Raw genomic sequence first — 18,157 nt, 5'->3', positions numbered from 1 at the left:
CACTCATCGTCACAGTCACTGCACACCCATCGTCACAGTCACTGCACACTCATCGTCACAGTCACTGCACACCCATCGTCACAGTCACTGCACACCCACCGTCACAGTCACTGCACACCCATCGTCACAGTCACTGCACACCCATCGTCACAGTCACTGCACACCCATCGCCACAGTCACTGCACACCCATCGTCACAGTCACTGCACACCCATCGCCACAGTCACTGCACACTCATCATCACAGTCACTGCACACTCATCGTCACAGTCACTGCACACCCATCGTCACATCGGCACAGTCACTGCACACCAATCGTCACAGTCACTGCACACTCATCATCACACCATCACAGTCACTGCACACTCATCGTCACAGTCACTGCACACCCATCGCCACAGTCACTGCACACCCATCGTCACAGTCACTGCACACCCATCGTCACAGTCACTGCACACCCATCGCCACAGTCACTGCACACCCATCGTCACAGTCACTGCACACCCATCGTCACAGTCACTGCACACCCATCGTCACACCGTCACAGTCACTGCACACCCATCGTCACAGTCACTGCACACCCATCGTCACAGTCACTGCACACCCATCGTCACACCGTCACAGTCACTGCACACCCATCGTCACACCGTCACAGTCACTGCACACCCATCGTCACAGTCACTGCACACCCATCGTCACAGTCACTGCACACTCATCGTCACAGTCACTGCACACCCATCGTCACAGTCACTGCACACCCACCGTCACAGTCACTGCACACTCATCATCACAGTCACTGCACACCCATCGTCACAGTCACTGCACACCCATCGTCACACCGTCACAGTCACTGCACACCCATCGTCACAGTCACTGCACACCCATCGTCACAGTCACTGCACACCCATCGTCACACCATCACAGTCACTGCACACCCATCGTCACAGTCACTGCACACCCATCGTCACAGTCACTGCACACCCATCGTCACAGTCACTGCACACTCATCATCACAGTCACTGCACACCCATCGCCACAGTCACTGCACACTCATCGTCACAGTCACTGCACACCCATCGTCACAGTCACTGCACACCCATCGTCACAGTCACTGCACACCCACCGTCACAGTCACTGCACACCCACCGTCACAGTCACTGCACACTCATCATCACAGTCACTGCACACCCATCGCCACAGTCACTGCACACCCATCGTCACAGTCACTGCACACCCATCGCCACAGTCACTGCACACTCATCATCACAGTCACTGCACACCCATCGCCACAGTCACTGCACACCCATCGTCACAGTCACTGCACACCCATCGTCACAGTCACTGCACACTCATCGTCACAGTCACTGCACACCCATCGTCACAGTCACTGCACACCCATCGTCACAGTCACTGCACACTCATCATCACAGTCACTGCACACCCATCGTCACAGTCACTGCACACCCATCGTCACAGTCACTGCACACTCATCGTCACAGTCACTGCACACCCATCGTCACAGTCACTGCACACTCATCGTCACAGTCACTGCACACCCATCGCCACAGTCACTGCACACCCATCGTCACAGTCACTGCACACCCATCGTCACACCATCACAGTCACTGCACACCCATCGTCACAGTCACTGCACACTCATCGTCACAGTCACTGCACACCCATCGCCACAGTCACTGCACACCCATCGTCACAGTCACTGCACACCCATCGTCACACCATCACAGTCACTGCACACCCATCGTCACAGTCACTGCACACTCATCGTCACAGTCACTGCACACCCATCGTCACAGTCACTGCACACCCATCGTCACAGTCACTGCACACCCACCGTCACAGTCACTGCACACCCACCGTCACAGTCACTGCACACCCATCGTCACAGTCACTGCACACTCATCGTCACAGTCACTGCACACCCATCGTCACAGTCACTGCACACTCATCGTCACAGTCACTGCACACCCATCGTCACAGTCACTGCACACCCACCGTCACAGTCACTGCACACCCACCGTCACAGTCACTGCACACTCATCGTCACAGTCACTGCACACCCATCGTCACAGTCACTGCACACTCATCGTCACAGTCACTGCACACCCATCGTCACAGTCACTGCACACCCATCGTCACAGTCACTGCACACCCACCGTCACAGTCACTGCACACCCATCGTCACAGTCACTGCACACCCATCGTCACAGTCACTGCACACCCATCGTCACAGTCACTGCACACCCACCGTCACAGTCACTGCACACCCACCGTCACAGTCACTGCACACCCATCGTCACAGTCACTGCACACCCATCGTCACAGTCACTGCACACCCATCGTCACACCATCACAGTCACTGCACACCCACCGTCACAGTCACTGCACACTCATCGTCACAGTCACTGCACACCCATCGTCACAGTCACTGCACACCCATCGTCACAGTCACTGCACACCCACCGTCACAGTCACTGCACACCCACCGTCACAGTCACTGCACACTCATCGTCACAGTCACTGCACACCCATCGTCACAGTCACTGCACACCCATCGTCACACCACCACAGTCACTGCACACCCATCGTCACACCATCACAGTCACTGCACACCCATCGTCACAGTCACTGCACACCCATCGTCACAGTCACTGCACACCCATCGCCACAGTCACTGCACACCCATCGTCACACCATCACAGTCACTGCACACCCATCGTCACAGTCACTGCACACCCACCGTCACAGTCACTGCACACTCATCGTCACAGTCACTGCACACCCATCGTCACAGTCACTGCACACCCACCGTCACAGTCACTGCACACCCATCGCCACAGTCACTGCACACCCATCGTCACAGTCACTGCACACCCATCGTCACAGTCACTGCACACCCATCGTCACACCACCACAGTCACTGCACACCCATCGTCACAGTCACTGCACACCCATCGTCACAGTCACTGCACACCCATCGTCACAGTCACTGCACACCCATCGTCACAGTCACTGCACACCCATCGCCACAGTCACTGCACACCCATCGTCACACCATCACAGTCACTGCACACCCATCGTCACACCATCACAGTCACTGCACACCCACCGTCACAGTCACTGCACACTCATCGTCACAGTCACTGCACACCCATCGTCACAGTCACTGCACACCCATCGTCACAGTCACTGCACACCCACCGTCACAGTCACTGCACACCCATCGCCACAGTCACTGCACACCCACCGTCACAGTCACTGCACACCCATCGCCACAGTCACTGCACACCCATCGTCACAGTCACTGCACACCCATCGTCACAGTCACTGCACACCCATCGTCACAGTCACTGCACACTCATCGTCACAGTCACTGCACACCCATCGTCACACCATCACAGTCACTGCACACCCACCGTCACAGTCACTGCACACCCATCATCACAGTCACTGCACACCCACCGTCACAGTCACTGCACACTCATCGTCACAGTCACTGCACACCCATCGTCACAGTCACTGCACACCCATCGTCACAGTCACTGCACACCCATCGTCACAGTCACTGCACACCCATCGTCACAGTCACTGCACACCCACCGTCACAGTCACTGCACACTCATCGTCACAGTCACTGCACACCCATCGTCACAGTCACTGCACACCCATCGTCACAGTCACTGCACACCCATCGTCACAGTCACTGCACACCCATCGTCACATCGGCACAGTCACTGCACACTCATCATCACAGTCACTGCACACCCATCGTCACAGTCACTGCACACCCACCGTCACAGTCACTGCACACCCATCGTCACAGTCACTGCACACCCATCGTCACACCATCACAGTCACTGCACACCCATCGTCACAGTCACTGCACACCCATCGTCACAGTCACTGCACACCCATCGTCACAGTCACTGCACACCCATCGTCACACCGTCACAGTCACTGCACACCCATCGTCACAGTCACTGCACACCCATCGTCACACCGTCACAGTCACTGCACACCCATCGTCACAGTCACTGCACACCCATCGTCACAGTCACTGCACACCCATCGTCACAGTCACTGCACACCCATCGTCACACCGTCACAGTCACTGCACACCCATCGTCACAGTCACTGCACACCCATCGTCACACCATCACAGTCACTGCACACCCATCGTCACAGTCACTGCACACCCATCGTCACAGTCACTGCACACCCATCGTCACAGTCACTGCACACCCATCGTCACACCGTCACAGTCACTGCACACCCATCGTCACAGTCACTGCACACCCACCGTCACAGTCACTGCACACCCATCGTCACAGTCACTGCACACCCATCGTCACAGTCACTGCACACCCATCGTCACAGTCACTGCACACTCATCGTCACAGTCACTGCACACTCATCGTCACAGTCACTGCACACCCATCGTCACAGTCACTGCACACCCATCGTCACACCATCACAGTCACTGCACACCCATCGTCACAGTCACTGCACACCCATCGTCACACCGTCACAGTCACTGCACACCCATCGTCACAGTCACTGCACACCCATCGTCACACCATCACAGTCACTGCACACCCATCGTCACAGTCACTGCACACCCATCGTCACACCGTCACAGTCACTGCACACCCATCGTCACAGTCACTGCACACCCATCGTCACAGTCACTGCACACCCATCGTCACAGTCACTGCACACCCATCGTCACACCGTCACAGATACTCCATAAAACCCATTGATTCATTCCCATACAGATTGATAATCTCAGGTTCGCACAGACGTACACAGACATACACTAATAGTGTCACACAAATCCAGCAAAACACCTTAAATTGATAGTGTCTTTAACAAAGGAAAACGAAGTGTTTCACATGATCAGTTATCAGTCAGACAGAATAATGTGCCATCTTCATATGTTCATTCTCAATGAGTCCATCCCATTCTCCTTGTGATGGTCTCCCCTCAGACATACCTGAGAAACAGCGCTCTCCGTGGGGACAGCTGTTCTTCGTGCTCAGTTCTGCACAAGTCAAAGGACACGTTGCACAGCCCTGCATGACCAGTTCCCCAGGACAATGCTGGGCTTTTGGACAATCATCTAAATTACACGGACCTGCAGAAATGGTGCAGGAATTAAATCCAGTATCACCATCAAATCATCACATCAGAGAACCCAGAGATGAACTTAGCAAGCCCTGGTGATGAGGAAGTAAATCGACTGAGAATAAAAGCCAATCATATTAAAATGGATTTTAAGAGCTTCTATTGGCATTAAAAATGGAGGAGAATAGCTAAAGTAAATGATATTAGCTGAGAGGCTGAGACAAGAGACATTCTAATTGGGAAGTGGAAATGGCAGAGATACTGAATACATTTCTGTCTATGTGTCTAAAAAACACAGAGACTAAACTAGGAATTGTGGGGTTTCAATGTCAAATGGGAGAGAGCGAATTGTAGTAAATGTCAGTAACAAATGAAGATGGGGAAATATATTGGGATGGAAGCATCTGAATAATTTTCATGATTGTTCAGCCAATCGCTCGCGCTGAGTTGCATACAGAAGAGTCTCATGGGGAAAGCCCAGCATGGAGCATCTGCTGGCCTAAGATTAAAGAAAGACTGGAAGGCTCAACTTTTAACTTTATTTGTTTATTTTTCTACGCTGTACTTCAAGTTGTGTACTTCTGTATCGAAGATGGTGCTGGGATTAATGACTTTGTACACTTGTCTCTCCTGTATCCTTGTACTTGAGTGCACATGCCAATAAAACCTCGTTCTAATACTAATTCAAATTCTCTCCCTCACTACAGTGGGTTGGAATTAGACAGATTGCATCAGGTAAAACAGTCACATATTTAATGCCAATTGTAATCATCATAAACCACAAAACTCACTGAAGTCAAACTACACCCCTACCTCAGCCCCAACCCCGCACCAGTGTCTGGTTTCTCTCCATCTCCCGCAACACCTCTCTGAGCTCACATTGCTCAGGAGCTCGTTCTGGGCCAGGCCAGCCCAGGCCCCCTCAAAATACATTAAGACACTATATCATAACTTTCTCTTATTTTTAGGGAAAATGTCAGCTGCTGTGTTCCAGATGCAATTTGATTGGTCAAACTACTTGATGTTAAGCCGAACACATTTATATGAGATAACAAGGTGTGGAGCTGGATGAACACAGCAGGCCAAGCAGCATCTTCGGAGCAGGAAAGCTGATGTTTCGGGCCTAGACCCTTCATCAGAAATGGGGGAGGGGAAGGGGTTTCAGAAATAAATAGGGAGAAAGGGGGAGGCGGAGCGAAGATGGATAGAGGAGAAGATAGGTGGAGATGAGCTCATTTCACTCCTGTACATCTCAGATGTCCTAATCTTTCAAGGACCGCAACATCCCCCTCTGCAGTGGTCGAAAACGCCCTGGACCGTGTTTCCCCCATTTCCTGCAAATCATCCCTCACACCTCATCCCCACAATAACCGCCCAAAGAGAATCCCCTCATCCTCACATACCACCCCACAAACCTCCAGATCCAATGCATCATCCTCCAACACTTGCACCATCTACAATCCGACCCCAAAGACATTTTTTCCATCCCCACCCTTGTCTGCCTTCCGGAGAGACCACTCTCTCCGTGACTCCCTTGTCCGCACCACAGTCCCCTCCAACCCCACCACACCCAGCACCTTCCCCTGCAACCACAGGAAATGCTACACTTGTCCCCACACCTCCTCCCTCACCCCCATCCCAGGCCCCAAGATGACTTTCCACATCAAGCAGATGTTCACCTGCACATCTGCCAATGTGGTATACTGTATCCACTGTACCCGTTGTGGCTTCCTCTACATCAGGGAAACCAAGCGGAGGATTGGAGACCGCTTTGCAGAACATCTCCGCTCGGTTCGCAATAAACAACTGCACCTCCCAGTCACGAACCATTTCCACTCCCCCTCCCATTCTTTAGATGACATGTCCATCATGGGCCTCCTGCAGTGCCACAATGATGCCACCCGAAGGTTGCAGGAACAGCAACTCATGTTTCGCTTGGGAACCCTGCAGTCCAATGGTATCAATGTGGACTTCACAAGCTTCAGAATCTCCCCTCCCCCCACTGCATCCCAAAACCAGCTCAGCTCGTCCCCGCCTCCCTAACCTGTTCTTTCTCTCACCCATCCCTTCCTCCCACCTCAATCCGCACCTCCATTTCCTACTCACTAACCTCATCCCACCCCCTTGACCTGTCCGTCCTCCCCGGACTGACCTATCCCCTCCCCACCGCCCCACCTACACTCACCTTTAGTGGCTCCATCCCCATCCCGTTGACATGTCTGTCTCCTCTCCACCTCCACAAACCGGTTGATGTGGTGTATATGGATTTCAGCAAGGCGTTCGATAAGGTTCCCCACAGTAGGCTATTGTACAAAATGCGGAGGAATGGAATTGTGGGAGATATAGCAGTTTGGATCGGAAATTGGCTTGCTGAAAGAAGACAGAGGGTGATAGTTGATGGGAAATGTTCATCCTGGAGAGCAGTTACTAGTGGTGTACCGCAAGGGTCGGTGTTGGGTCAACTGCTGTTTGTCATTTTTATAAACGACCTGGATGAGGGCGTAGAAGGATGGGTTAGTAAATTTGCAGACGACACTAAGGCCGGTGGAGTTGTGGATAGTGATGAAGGATGCTGTAGGTTGCAGAGAGACATAGATAAGCTGCAGAGCTGGGCTGAGAGGTGGCAAATGGAGTTTAATGCAGACAAGTGTGAGGTGATGCACTTTGGTAGGAGTAACCGGAATGCAAAGTACTGGGCTAATGGTAAGATTCTTAGTAGTGTAGATGAGCAGAGAGATCTCGGTGTCCATGTACACAGATCCTTGAAAGTTGCCACCCAGGTTGACAGGGCTGTTAAGAAGGCATACAGTGTTTTAGCTTTTATTAATAGAGGGATCGAGTTCCGGAACCAAGAGGTTATGGTGAAGCTGTACAAAACTCTGGTGCGGCTGCACTTGGAGTATTGTGTACAGTTCTGGTCACCGCATTATAAGAAGGATGTGGAAGCTTTGGAAAGGGCGCAGAGGAGATTTACTAGGATGTTGCCTGGTATGGAGGGAAGGCCTTACGAGGAAAGGCTGAGGGACTTGAGGCTGTTTTCATTAGAGAGAAGAAGTTTGAGAGGTGACTTAATTGAGACATATAAAATAATCAGAGGGTTAGATAGGGTGGAAAGGGAGAGCTTTTTTACTAGGATGGTGATGGGGAACACGAGGGGGCATAGCTTTAAATTGAGGGTTAAAGATATAGGACAGATGTCAGAGGTGGTTTCTTTACTCAGAGAGTAGTAAGGGAATGGAACACTTTGCCTGCAACGGTAGTAGATTCGCCAACTTTAGGTACATTTAAGTCGTCACTGGATAAGCATATGGATGTACGTGGAATAGTGTAGATTAGATGGGCATGAGATCGATATGACAGGTTGGCACAACATCGAGGGCTGAAGGGCCTGTACTACGCTGTAATGTTCTATGTTCTATCTTCTCCGCTATCCATCTTTGCTCCGCCTCCCCCTCTCTCCCTATTTAATTTGGAACCGTTTCCCCATCCCCCACTTCTGATGAAGGGTCGAGGCCCGAAATGTCAGCTTTCCTGTTCCGAAGATGCTGCTTTGCCTGCTGTGTTCATCCAGCTTCACACTTTGTTATCTTGGATTCTCCAGCATCTGCAGTTCCCATTATCTCTGATATATTTATCCAAACTTTAGTTAAAATACATCAAAAGAAGGAAACAGTTAGAAAACCTTAACCCCACTGGAGAACTTAACAGAATAATAGATACAGTAACTATTACTAACTCATTGCTCCAATGTAGTTCCATCCTCTTCACACCCTTGGCAAAAGGCAAATTCAGAAAACAGACCGTCTCACATGTAATTCTCCAACAGAGGAGGTAAGAACATCAAAAGACAATTCTGAGAGTGAAAGAGAGAGAGAGAGAGAGAGAGAGAGTGAGAGAAAAAGAGAGAGAGCGGGGGAGAGAGAGGGGGAGAGAGAGAGAGACAGAGTGTAGCAGCTGGAAGAGCTTCACTGCCTTACAACCCTCCCAGGCCCTAGCAACAGCTGTTGAAATCTAATTAAATACATCCTGGATCTACAGGATAATGAAATGTGAGGCTGGATGAACACAGCAGGCCCAGCAGCATCTCAGGAGCACAAAAGCTGACGTTTCGGGCCTAGACCCTTCATCAGAGAGGGGGATGGGGAGAGGGTTTTGGAATAAATAGGGAGAGAGGGGGAGGCGGACCGAAGATGGAGAGAAAAGAAGATAGGTGGAGAGGAGAGTATAGGTGGGGAGGTGGGGAGGGGATAGGTCAGTCCAGGGAAGACGGACAGGTCAAGGAGGTGGGATGAGGTTAGTAGGTAGATGGGGGTGCGGCTTGGGGTGGGAGGAAGGGATGGGTGAGAGGAAGAACAGGTCAGGGAGGCAGAGACAGGTTGGACTGATTTTGGGATGCAGTGGGGGGAGGGGAAGAGCTGGGCTGGTTGTGTGGTGCAGTGGGGGGAGGGGACGAACTGGGCTGGTTTTGGGATGCGGTGGGGGAAGGGGAGATTTTGAAACTGGTGAAGTCCACATTGATACCATTGGGCTGCAGGGTTCCCAAGCGGAATATGAGTTGCTGTTCCTGCAACCTTCGGGTGGCATCATTGTGGCACTGCAGGAGGCCCATGATGGACATGTCATCTAAAGAATAGGAGGGGGAGTGGAAATGGTTTGCGACTGGGAGGTGCAGTTGTTTGTTGCGAACCGAGCAGAGGTGCTCTGCAAAGCAGTCCCCAAGCCTCCGCTTGGTTTCCCCAATGTAGAGGAAGCCACACCGGGTACAATGGATGCAGTATACCACATTGGCTGATGTGCAGGTGAACCTCTGCTTAATATGGAATGTCATCTTGGGGCCTGGGATAGGGGTGAGGGAGGAGGTGTGGGGGCAAGTGTAGCACTTCCTGCGGTTGCAGGGGTAGGTCCCGGGTGTGGTGGGGTTGGAGGGCAGTGTGGAGCGAACAAGGGAGTCACGGAGAGAGTGGTCTCTCCGGAAAGCAGACAAGGGTGGGGATGGAAAAATGTCTTGGGTGGTGGGGTCGGATTGTAGATGGTGGAAGTGTTGGAGGATGATGCGTTGTATCCGGAGGTTGGTGGGGTAGTGTGTGAGAATGAGGGGGATCCACTATGGGCGGTTGTGGCGGGGGCGGGGTGTGAGGGATGTGTTGCGGGAAATGCGGGAGACATGGTCAAGGGCGTTCCCGACCACTGGGGGGAAAGTTGCGGTCCTTGAAGAACTTGGACATCTGGGATGTGGCAGGGGCGGGGGCCTCAAGGCCCTCCGCTTCTTCCTGTCCCGCAGGCCCAACCAGTCCCCCTGCACCGACACCCTCATCCGCCTCGCCGAACTCGTCCTCACCCTCAACAAATTCTCTTTCGATTCCTCCCACTACCTACAGACATAGGGGGTGGCCATGGGTACCCGCATGGGCCCAAGCTATGCCTGCCTCTTTGTAGGTTACGTGGAACAGTCCCTCTTCCGCACCTACACAGGCCCCAAACACCACCTCTTCCTCCGTTACATTGATGACTGTATTGCCGCCGCCTCTTGCTCCCCAGAGGAGCTCGAACAGTTCATCCACTTCACCAACACCTTTCACCCCAACCTTCAGTTCACCTGGGCCATCTCCAGTACATCCCTCACCTTCCTGGATCTCTCAGTCTCCATCTCAGGTAACCAGCTTGTAAGTGATGTCCATTTCAAGCTCACCGACTCCCACAGCTACTTAGAATACACCTCCTCCCACCCACCCTCCTGCAAAAATTCCATCCCCTATTCCCAATTCCTCCGCCTCCGCCGCATCTGCTCCCACGATGAGGCATTCCACTCCTGCACATCCCAGATGTCCAAGATTTTCAAGGACCACAACTATCCCCCCACAGTAGTCGAGAACGCCCTTGACCGCGTCTCCCGCATTTCCCGCAACACATCCCTCACACCCCGCCCCCGCCACAACCGCCCATAGTGGATCACCCTCGTTCTCACACACCACCCCACCAACGTCCGGATACAACGCATCATCCTCCAACACTTCCGCCATCTACAATCCGACCCCACCACCCAAGACATTTTTCCATCCCCACCCTTGTCTGCTTTCCGGAGAGACCACTCTCTCCGTGACTCCCTTGTTCGCTCCACCCTGCCTTCCAACCCCACCACACCCGGCACCTTCCCCTGTAACCACAGGAAATGCTACACTTGCCCCGACACCTCCTCCCTCACCCCTATCCCAGGCCCCAAGATGACTTTCCATATTAAGCAGAGGTTCACCTGCACATCAGCCAATGTGGTATACTGCATCCATTGTACCCGGTGTGGCTTCCTCTACGTTGGGGAAACCAAGCGGACCGCTTTGCAGAACACCTCTGCTCAGTTCGCAATAAATAACTGCACCTCCCAGTCGCAAACCATTTCCACTCCCCCTCCCATTCTTTAGATGACATGTCCATCATGGGCCTCCTGCAGTGCCACAATGATGCCACCCGTAGGTTGCAGGAACAGCAACTCATATTCCGCTTGGGAACCCTGCAGCCCAATGGTATCAATGTGGACTTCACCAGTTTCAAAACCACCCCTTCCCCCACCGCATCCCAAAACCAGCCCAGTCCGTCCCCTCCCCCCACTGCATCCCAAAACCAGTCCAACCTGTCTCTGCCTCCCTAACCTGTTCTTCCTCTCACCCATCCCTTCCTCCCATCCCAAGCCGCACCTCCATCTCCCATCTACTAACCTCATCCCACCTCCTTGACCTGTCCGTCTTCCCTGGACTGACCTTCCCCCTCCTCACCTATACTCTCCTCTCCACCTATCTTCTTTTCTCTCCATCTTCGGTCCGCCTCCCCCTCTCTCCCTATTTATTCCAGAACCCTCTCCCCATCCCCCTCTCTGATGAAGGGTCTAGGCCCGAAACGTCAGCTTTTGTGCTCCTGAGATGCTGCTTGGCCTGCTATGTTCATCCAGCCTCACATTTCATTATCTTTCCCCATAGCAGGTATGGGTGACCTCCTTTCGAGTGAGTTTCTCCTTCAGTCATTTCCAAGGGTGGCTGCTACGTGTAGACCAGACTGGGTCAGGAGGTCAGATTTCACACTGTGACCCAGGGAATAGAGTTTTACAGCAACTGGTGATGAGTTTTGCTTTTATGTTCACGGAACATTATGATACTCCTATGGAGTACATGGCATTTGAACACAGGCCTTCTATCCCAGAGATAGGGACCCAACATAGTAGCACAAATGCCTCATAAACAGACTGCCTTTATAAATGTTGTAATAGGAATTTAATCCATGTGCCCAGCAGGTTAGGTTGGGTCACAGGATCACATGTCATTGACCCTCTAAATGCAATGACTGAGTTGTCCAATCAAAGATCACTTACTGATGTCCACGTGGCTGCCTGAGCCTGGCAGCTCCTGGCACTGTTTCCCTCCGTTTGTCGGACCAATACACTCACGGTGGCGGATCACAACACCCTCACACTGGTGGCTACAGTTTGACCAGGACGTCCAGGCTGTCCACTGTCCATCAACTGCAGCAAAATGAAAAGGTGAGAGAGGCAGAGGAACACGCCCTGACCAGGGCTGGGCATAGAGATGGGGGCTGTGTGGACACATAGGGCTACGTGGAGAAGGCAGAAGACCAACACTAGGGAACACAGTCAGTGCAGACTTGATGGGCCAAAAGGCCACCTTCCTACCATCGTGCTTTAATGAAGTCTTTGAAGGTATTTTGACAAGGAGGTTATAACAAAAAGTACCCAAGGACCCCAGACTTCACAAGGAGTAAGTAGAGCAGGGAAAACAGGTAAATACTAACGAGCAGTGTTTTTTTTAATTTCACTTGTGGAATGTGGCATCACTGGCTGGGGCAACATTTATTGCCCATCCCTAGTTGCCCTTTGAGAAGGTGGGAGTGAGCTGCCTCCTTGAACTGCTGCAGTCCACCTGCTGTGGGTTGACCCACAATGCCCTTCGGGAGGAAATTCCAGGATTTTCGCCCAGTGATAGTGAAGGATCAGCAATATGTTTCCAAGTCAGGATGGTGAGGGGCCTGGAGGGGAACTTGCAGAGGGTGGTGTTCCCATGTATCTGCTGCCCTTGTCCTTCTAGATGGAAGTGGTCCTGGGTTTGGAAGGTGCTGTCCGAGGATCTTTGGTGAATTTCGGCAGTGCGTCTAGTAGATAGTACACACTGCTGCTAGTGAGCATCTGTGGTGGGGGGAGTGAATGCTTGTGGAGCCTAGCCCCAACCCCACCTGATGCTCACCATGCCCTTCCACAGTGAACCCACCCACCCACACCAAGTTCCATCCTCACCCCCCCAGTACTCGGGCTCCATGACTCGCTTCTCCCGGCCCCATTCATACATCTACACCCACCATCCCCAAAACAGCATCCATCCTCACCAATGCCATCCCAGTTGGACTGGGGTCTGGGTTCACCTGGGCAGGCCTGGTTGAAGCATTGTTGAGTCTGTGCCCTGTGCCCTCTGCACTCCTGCAGTAGGTCTGTAGATGGTGTCTCACACACTCGCTCTCGAGTCTGCACTCCAGTTGCACAACTCTGGCTGCACTCATTCCACAATCCCCATGGAGACCACATCCCACAATTCAACTCATCTGAGGGAATCCCATCGGATTTCTCCGAGCTGTCTCTGCAGTCGTCGACTCCGTCACAAACCTAGACCAGAAACAGTCAGGTTACCATATTTATTACATAATCAAAATTCTCCTGTGCCCCCCACAGACACACAGCGCAGCATCCACTCATCCCCCATCACCACAAAGGGCATAGTGACCTGGACTTTACTGGAACGAGGTTTCAGGTCCATATGAAACGAGGTATGGGCAGGTAATGACCTAGTGGTACTATCGCTACCCTCTTAATCCATTTACCCAGAGAATGCTCTGGGGACCTGGATTCAAATCCCACCACGGACAGGGATAAAAATCTGGAATTAAGAGTCTAATGATGACTATGAATCCACTGTCCTCTGAGTTAAGAGTCCTTACCCTCAAATGCTGTAACCAAGCAAAGTCAGCCTGTGTGATTTAAATCTCAAACGGTTCTGAGGAAGGGTCACTGGACCTGAAACGTTAACTCTGACTTCTCTGCATAGAAGCTGCCAGACCTGCTGAGCTTTTCCAGCAATTTCTGTTTTTGTTCCTGATTCACAGGAAGTGAATTGGCAGTTTTTTTTCAGTTTTTATTAATTACTTGTTGTTTGCTCAGATAGAAGTTGAACTGTTAATGAAAAAGGGCACATTATGTTGAAGATTTTCATCTTGCTTTCATCTGGACACTTCACAAGAATACCAATTCAACATTTATCCTGAATGGCAGGACAGGTCTGATTGGCTAATAAGTGAACTCTCTTTCACTGAAACACAGAAAAGAGGAGGAGGAGGCCATTCAGCCCTTCTAGTCTGCTCTGCCATTCATTTTGGTCATAGTTGATTATCCATCACAGTGCCCTGTTTCTGTTGAGATCAGAGCGTGCACAGAATTTCCTGCCAGGCATCTCGCTAGTTCTTGGCATTACCGACCAGCACGTACCTGTGTGAAGGTAACACACCTCCCATTGGAGCAGGAATATTCACTGCAGCTGATCTTTGTCCCATTTCTCTGTGGGGCTGGTGCTGTTGGAATGTCCCGTTCTAGTAAATCAAATATGTTCATGTTAAACCCAGATCAAAAATGCTCACCCGTCACGGACTAGTCCCAACCCAACAAATCATAGCAGAGTCTAGGCCCGAATCGTCAGCTTTTCCTGCTCCTCTGATGCTGCTTGGCCTGCTGTGTTCATCCAGCTCTATACCTTGTTATCTCGGATTCTCCAGCATCTGCAGATCCTACTATCTCAAATCATAGCAGTGTGTCCACTAATCAGCCATTTCTGGTCATCACATGGACTGGTTGGCCCTCCCACCCTCCAGTCAGCCCTCTCTCTTCTTACCACAGTTCAGTTCATCTTCACCCTGTTCGCAGTCCATGACTCCATTACACACCCGTGTGCTGTTGATGCAGACTTGACTGTTACAGAGGAAGCTCCCAGGACAGGGGGGAATCCTGGTAGAGCCTGGGGAAAGAACACAATCATTTCTAGACATAGGATCCAGAGTGACAGCAAATAGCTATTCTGCCATTTGAGCGGCTTCTAGCATTGTTCGATCTATCATGTATCTAACTCCATCCTTGCTATACAGCCTTTCCCATCCCAACCCAACTACAGGCTGCTGACCAGGTATTCATTTGTAACTGAATGGCCTTGAGGCTCAGCAGCTTTCTGGTGCCCAGTGAGTTCCACATTTCCATTTAAAGAGATAAACCAGGCTCGAAATATTAGCTTTTACTCTCCACAGACACTGCCAGACCTAGAACATAGAACATAGAAAAGTACAGCACAGTACAGGCCCTTCGGCCCACGATGTTGTGCCGTGGAATAATCCTAATCCAAAAATAAAATAACCTAACCTACATTCCCCTCAATTCACTGCTGTCCACGTGCAAAGTTTCTGCTGAGTTTCTCCTGGTAATCTGTGTTTGGTTCAGATTTCCACTGCCCATTTTTGTGAGGTGCTCCCTGGCAGCACCCCCGAACACCCTGGCCCCAAATAACAAGGGCAGTAGTTCCTCTCTATAAACTCACTTGAATCCTTTACCCTTCTTACACAGCTCAGTTTAGTGGTTTTAAACTAGTTACACATTTTTAAGAGAATTTAAGCCAATCTTCACAACTTGCCCTCAGAATGTAACCTTTTCAACAAGCACTGAGTGATGGAGTCATACAGCACAGAAACAGACCCTTCGGCCCACTTGTCCATGCTAACCCGGATTTCCTGATCTGAGCCGGCCCCATTTGTCAGCATTTGGCCCATCTCCCTCTAAACCCCTCCTATTCATGTACATGTCCATCTGTCTTTTAAATGTTGTAACTGTACCAGCCCCCACTACCTCCTCCGGCAGCTCATTCCATACACGCACCACCCTCTGTGTGAAAATGTTGCCCCATTAAGCCCCTTTTAAATCTTTCCTCTCTCACCTTAAACCTATGCCCCTTTAGTTTTCAACTTCTCCACCCCAGGGAAAAGACCTTGTCTATTCACCCTATCCATGCCCCCTCATGGTTTTATAAACCTCTATAAGGTCACCCCTCAGCCTCTGAGATGTCTCCTTATAACGCAAACCCTGCAGTCTCCGTAACTTCCGGGTAAGTGTTCTTTTTGCATCCTTAATGTTCGTTCATACACACAGCTTTGAGAGGACAAGCAGGCGTCGAGGTGATTTATAACAGAAAACTGAGTTCAGCTTTGTTCAGAGGCTGAGGGAGCTGGGACTGGTCTTGTTAGAGCAGAGGAGGTTAGGGATGAAATTTAATCTTGCCATTTGGCATCATGAGCAGCTTGTCATTGTGAGTAAGGAGAATTTGTTTCCTGTTACAGGAAAGTCTGTGGCCACATGGGCTTCAGATTGGTATGACAGGTCGGCACAACATCAAGGGCCAAAGGGCCTGTACTGTGCTGTAATGTTCTATGTTCTAGATAAAAGGTTATTTTAACTCCCTCTCTCACTCCACATTACCCCTTCACCCACCCTCACCCTCACCCCCTTACCCAGTGCCCACAGTCACTCACCACAACGGTCAACAGTCTCATCAGAGTGGTCCTGACAGTGAGGATTCCCATCACATAACTGCCAGAGTGGGATACACTGGGAGCTGTCCCCACACTGGAACTCTCCAGTTAGACATGTCCTGTTACAATTCTTCTCATCGCTACCATCTGGGCAATCGAGTTCATTATCACACAGCCAGCCGCGTGGTCTACACTCACCGCTGTCACACCGGAACTCAGAATGGCGGCACCGCAAAGCAGCTGCAATAAAACCAAGCAGTCATCAGGCCAGACAGAAAGCATAAAAACCAAGGACAGGATGAGGCCATTCAGCCCCTCCTGCCTTCTATACCATTCAGTGTGAAGATGCTGATCCACGATCGCAATGCCATACACCCATGTCCTCTCAGAATCATTATGATCCAGGAGGTCATTCAGCCTACCCTTCACCGACCCTTCAAATGAACCACACTCCTCAATCCATGTAATATCTAAGATGTTAGCTGTCTCTTTCTTCAATTATATTCAGTAACCTGGCCTTCACAGCCCACTATGAGGGTAAATTCCACCAATTCACTACCTCATCTCAGCCCTACATGGTCTACTGTATTCTGAGATTGAGTTCCCGTGTTCCAAAGGGAGGCGATGGTCTCCTGGTGTTATCATTAGGCAATTATTCCAGAAACTGAGTTCAAATCCCATCAGGTTAGCTGGTAGAATTTGAATTCAATCAAAACTAACGGGGAATCTAACAGTAACCATGAACCCACTGTCAATTGTTGTAAAAGCCCACAACTGGGTCACTAATAGGGAAGGCCATTCTGCCATTTGAGCTGGTTCTAGCATTCAGTTAGATCTGACCTGTACCTAACTCCATCTAAACAAAAAAAACTGCAGATGCTAGAAATCAGAAGCAGAAATTGCTAGAAAACATTTTGCAGGTCTAGCAGCATCTGTGAAGAAAAATCAGAGCTTATGTTTCGGGTTCAGTGACCTTTCTTCAGAACTCCACACATCTGTCTTTGCTACACAACCTTTACATGGAAACATGGGAAATCTGCCATCCTCACCCAGTCTGGCCTACATGTAACTCCAGACCCACAGCAACAGAGTTGACTTTCAACTGCCCTCAGGGAAATTAGGGATGGACAATGATTGCTGGCCTAACCAGGAATACCTACATCCCATTAGTAAATAAATTGTAATATAATTGACCCAGTGACAGTTAAGGAGCAATAATATATAGCAATACATTTTCAAATCTGGAATTAAGAACCTAATGATGACCAAGAATCCATTGTTGATGGTCGGAAAAAAATCCATCTGGCTCACTAGTGTCCCTTAGGGAAGGAAACTGCCATCCTTACCCGCTCTGGCCTACACGTGACTCCATACCCACAGCAATGTGGTTGACTCTTAACTGCCCTC

General features: G+C 50.9%; 1 protein-coding gene across 1 annotated transcript in view; it reads right to left on the bottom strand.

Moving 5' to 3' along the window:
• The window catches only part of sspo (SCO-spondin), a 517,250-nt gene that overhangs the window by 351,765 nt on the left and 147,328 nt on the right, over positions 1-18,157 (bottom strand). The window contains exons 31-36 of the mRNA XM_059646360.1: positions 16,751-16,990; positions 15,073-15,195; positions 14,673-14,773; positions 13,559-13,796; positions 12,498-12,647; positions 5,010-5,150 (exon numbers count right to left, since the gene is read on the bottom strand). Coding sequence (XP_059502343.1) covers positions 5,010-5,150; positions 12,498-12,647; positions 13,559-13,796; positions 14,673-14,773; positions 15,073-15,195; positions 16,751-16,990 — 993 coding nt within the window. The remainder of the gene's footprint in view (positions 1-5,009; positions 5,151-12,497; positions 12,648-13,558; positions 13,797-14,672; positions 14,774-15,072; positions 15,196-16,750; positions 16,991-18,157) is intronic.

The sequence above is a fragment of the Stegostoma tigrinum genome, chromosome 5, assembly GCF_030684315.1.
Source record: "Stegostoma tigrinum isolate sSteTig4 chromosome 5, sSteTig4.hap1, whole genome shotgun sequence".
Lineage (NCBI taxonomy): Eukaryota > Metazoa > Chordata > Chondrichthyes > Orectolobiformes > Stegostomatidae > Stegostoma > Stegostoma tigrinum.
This window is presented reverse-complemented; position numbering and strand designations above follow the sequence as displayed.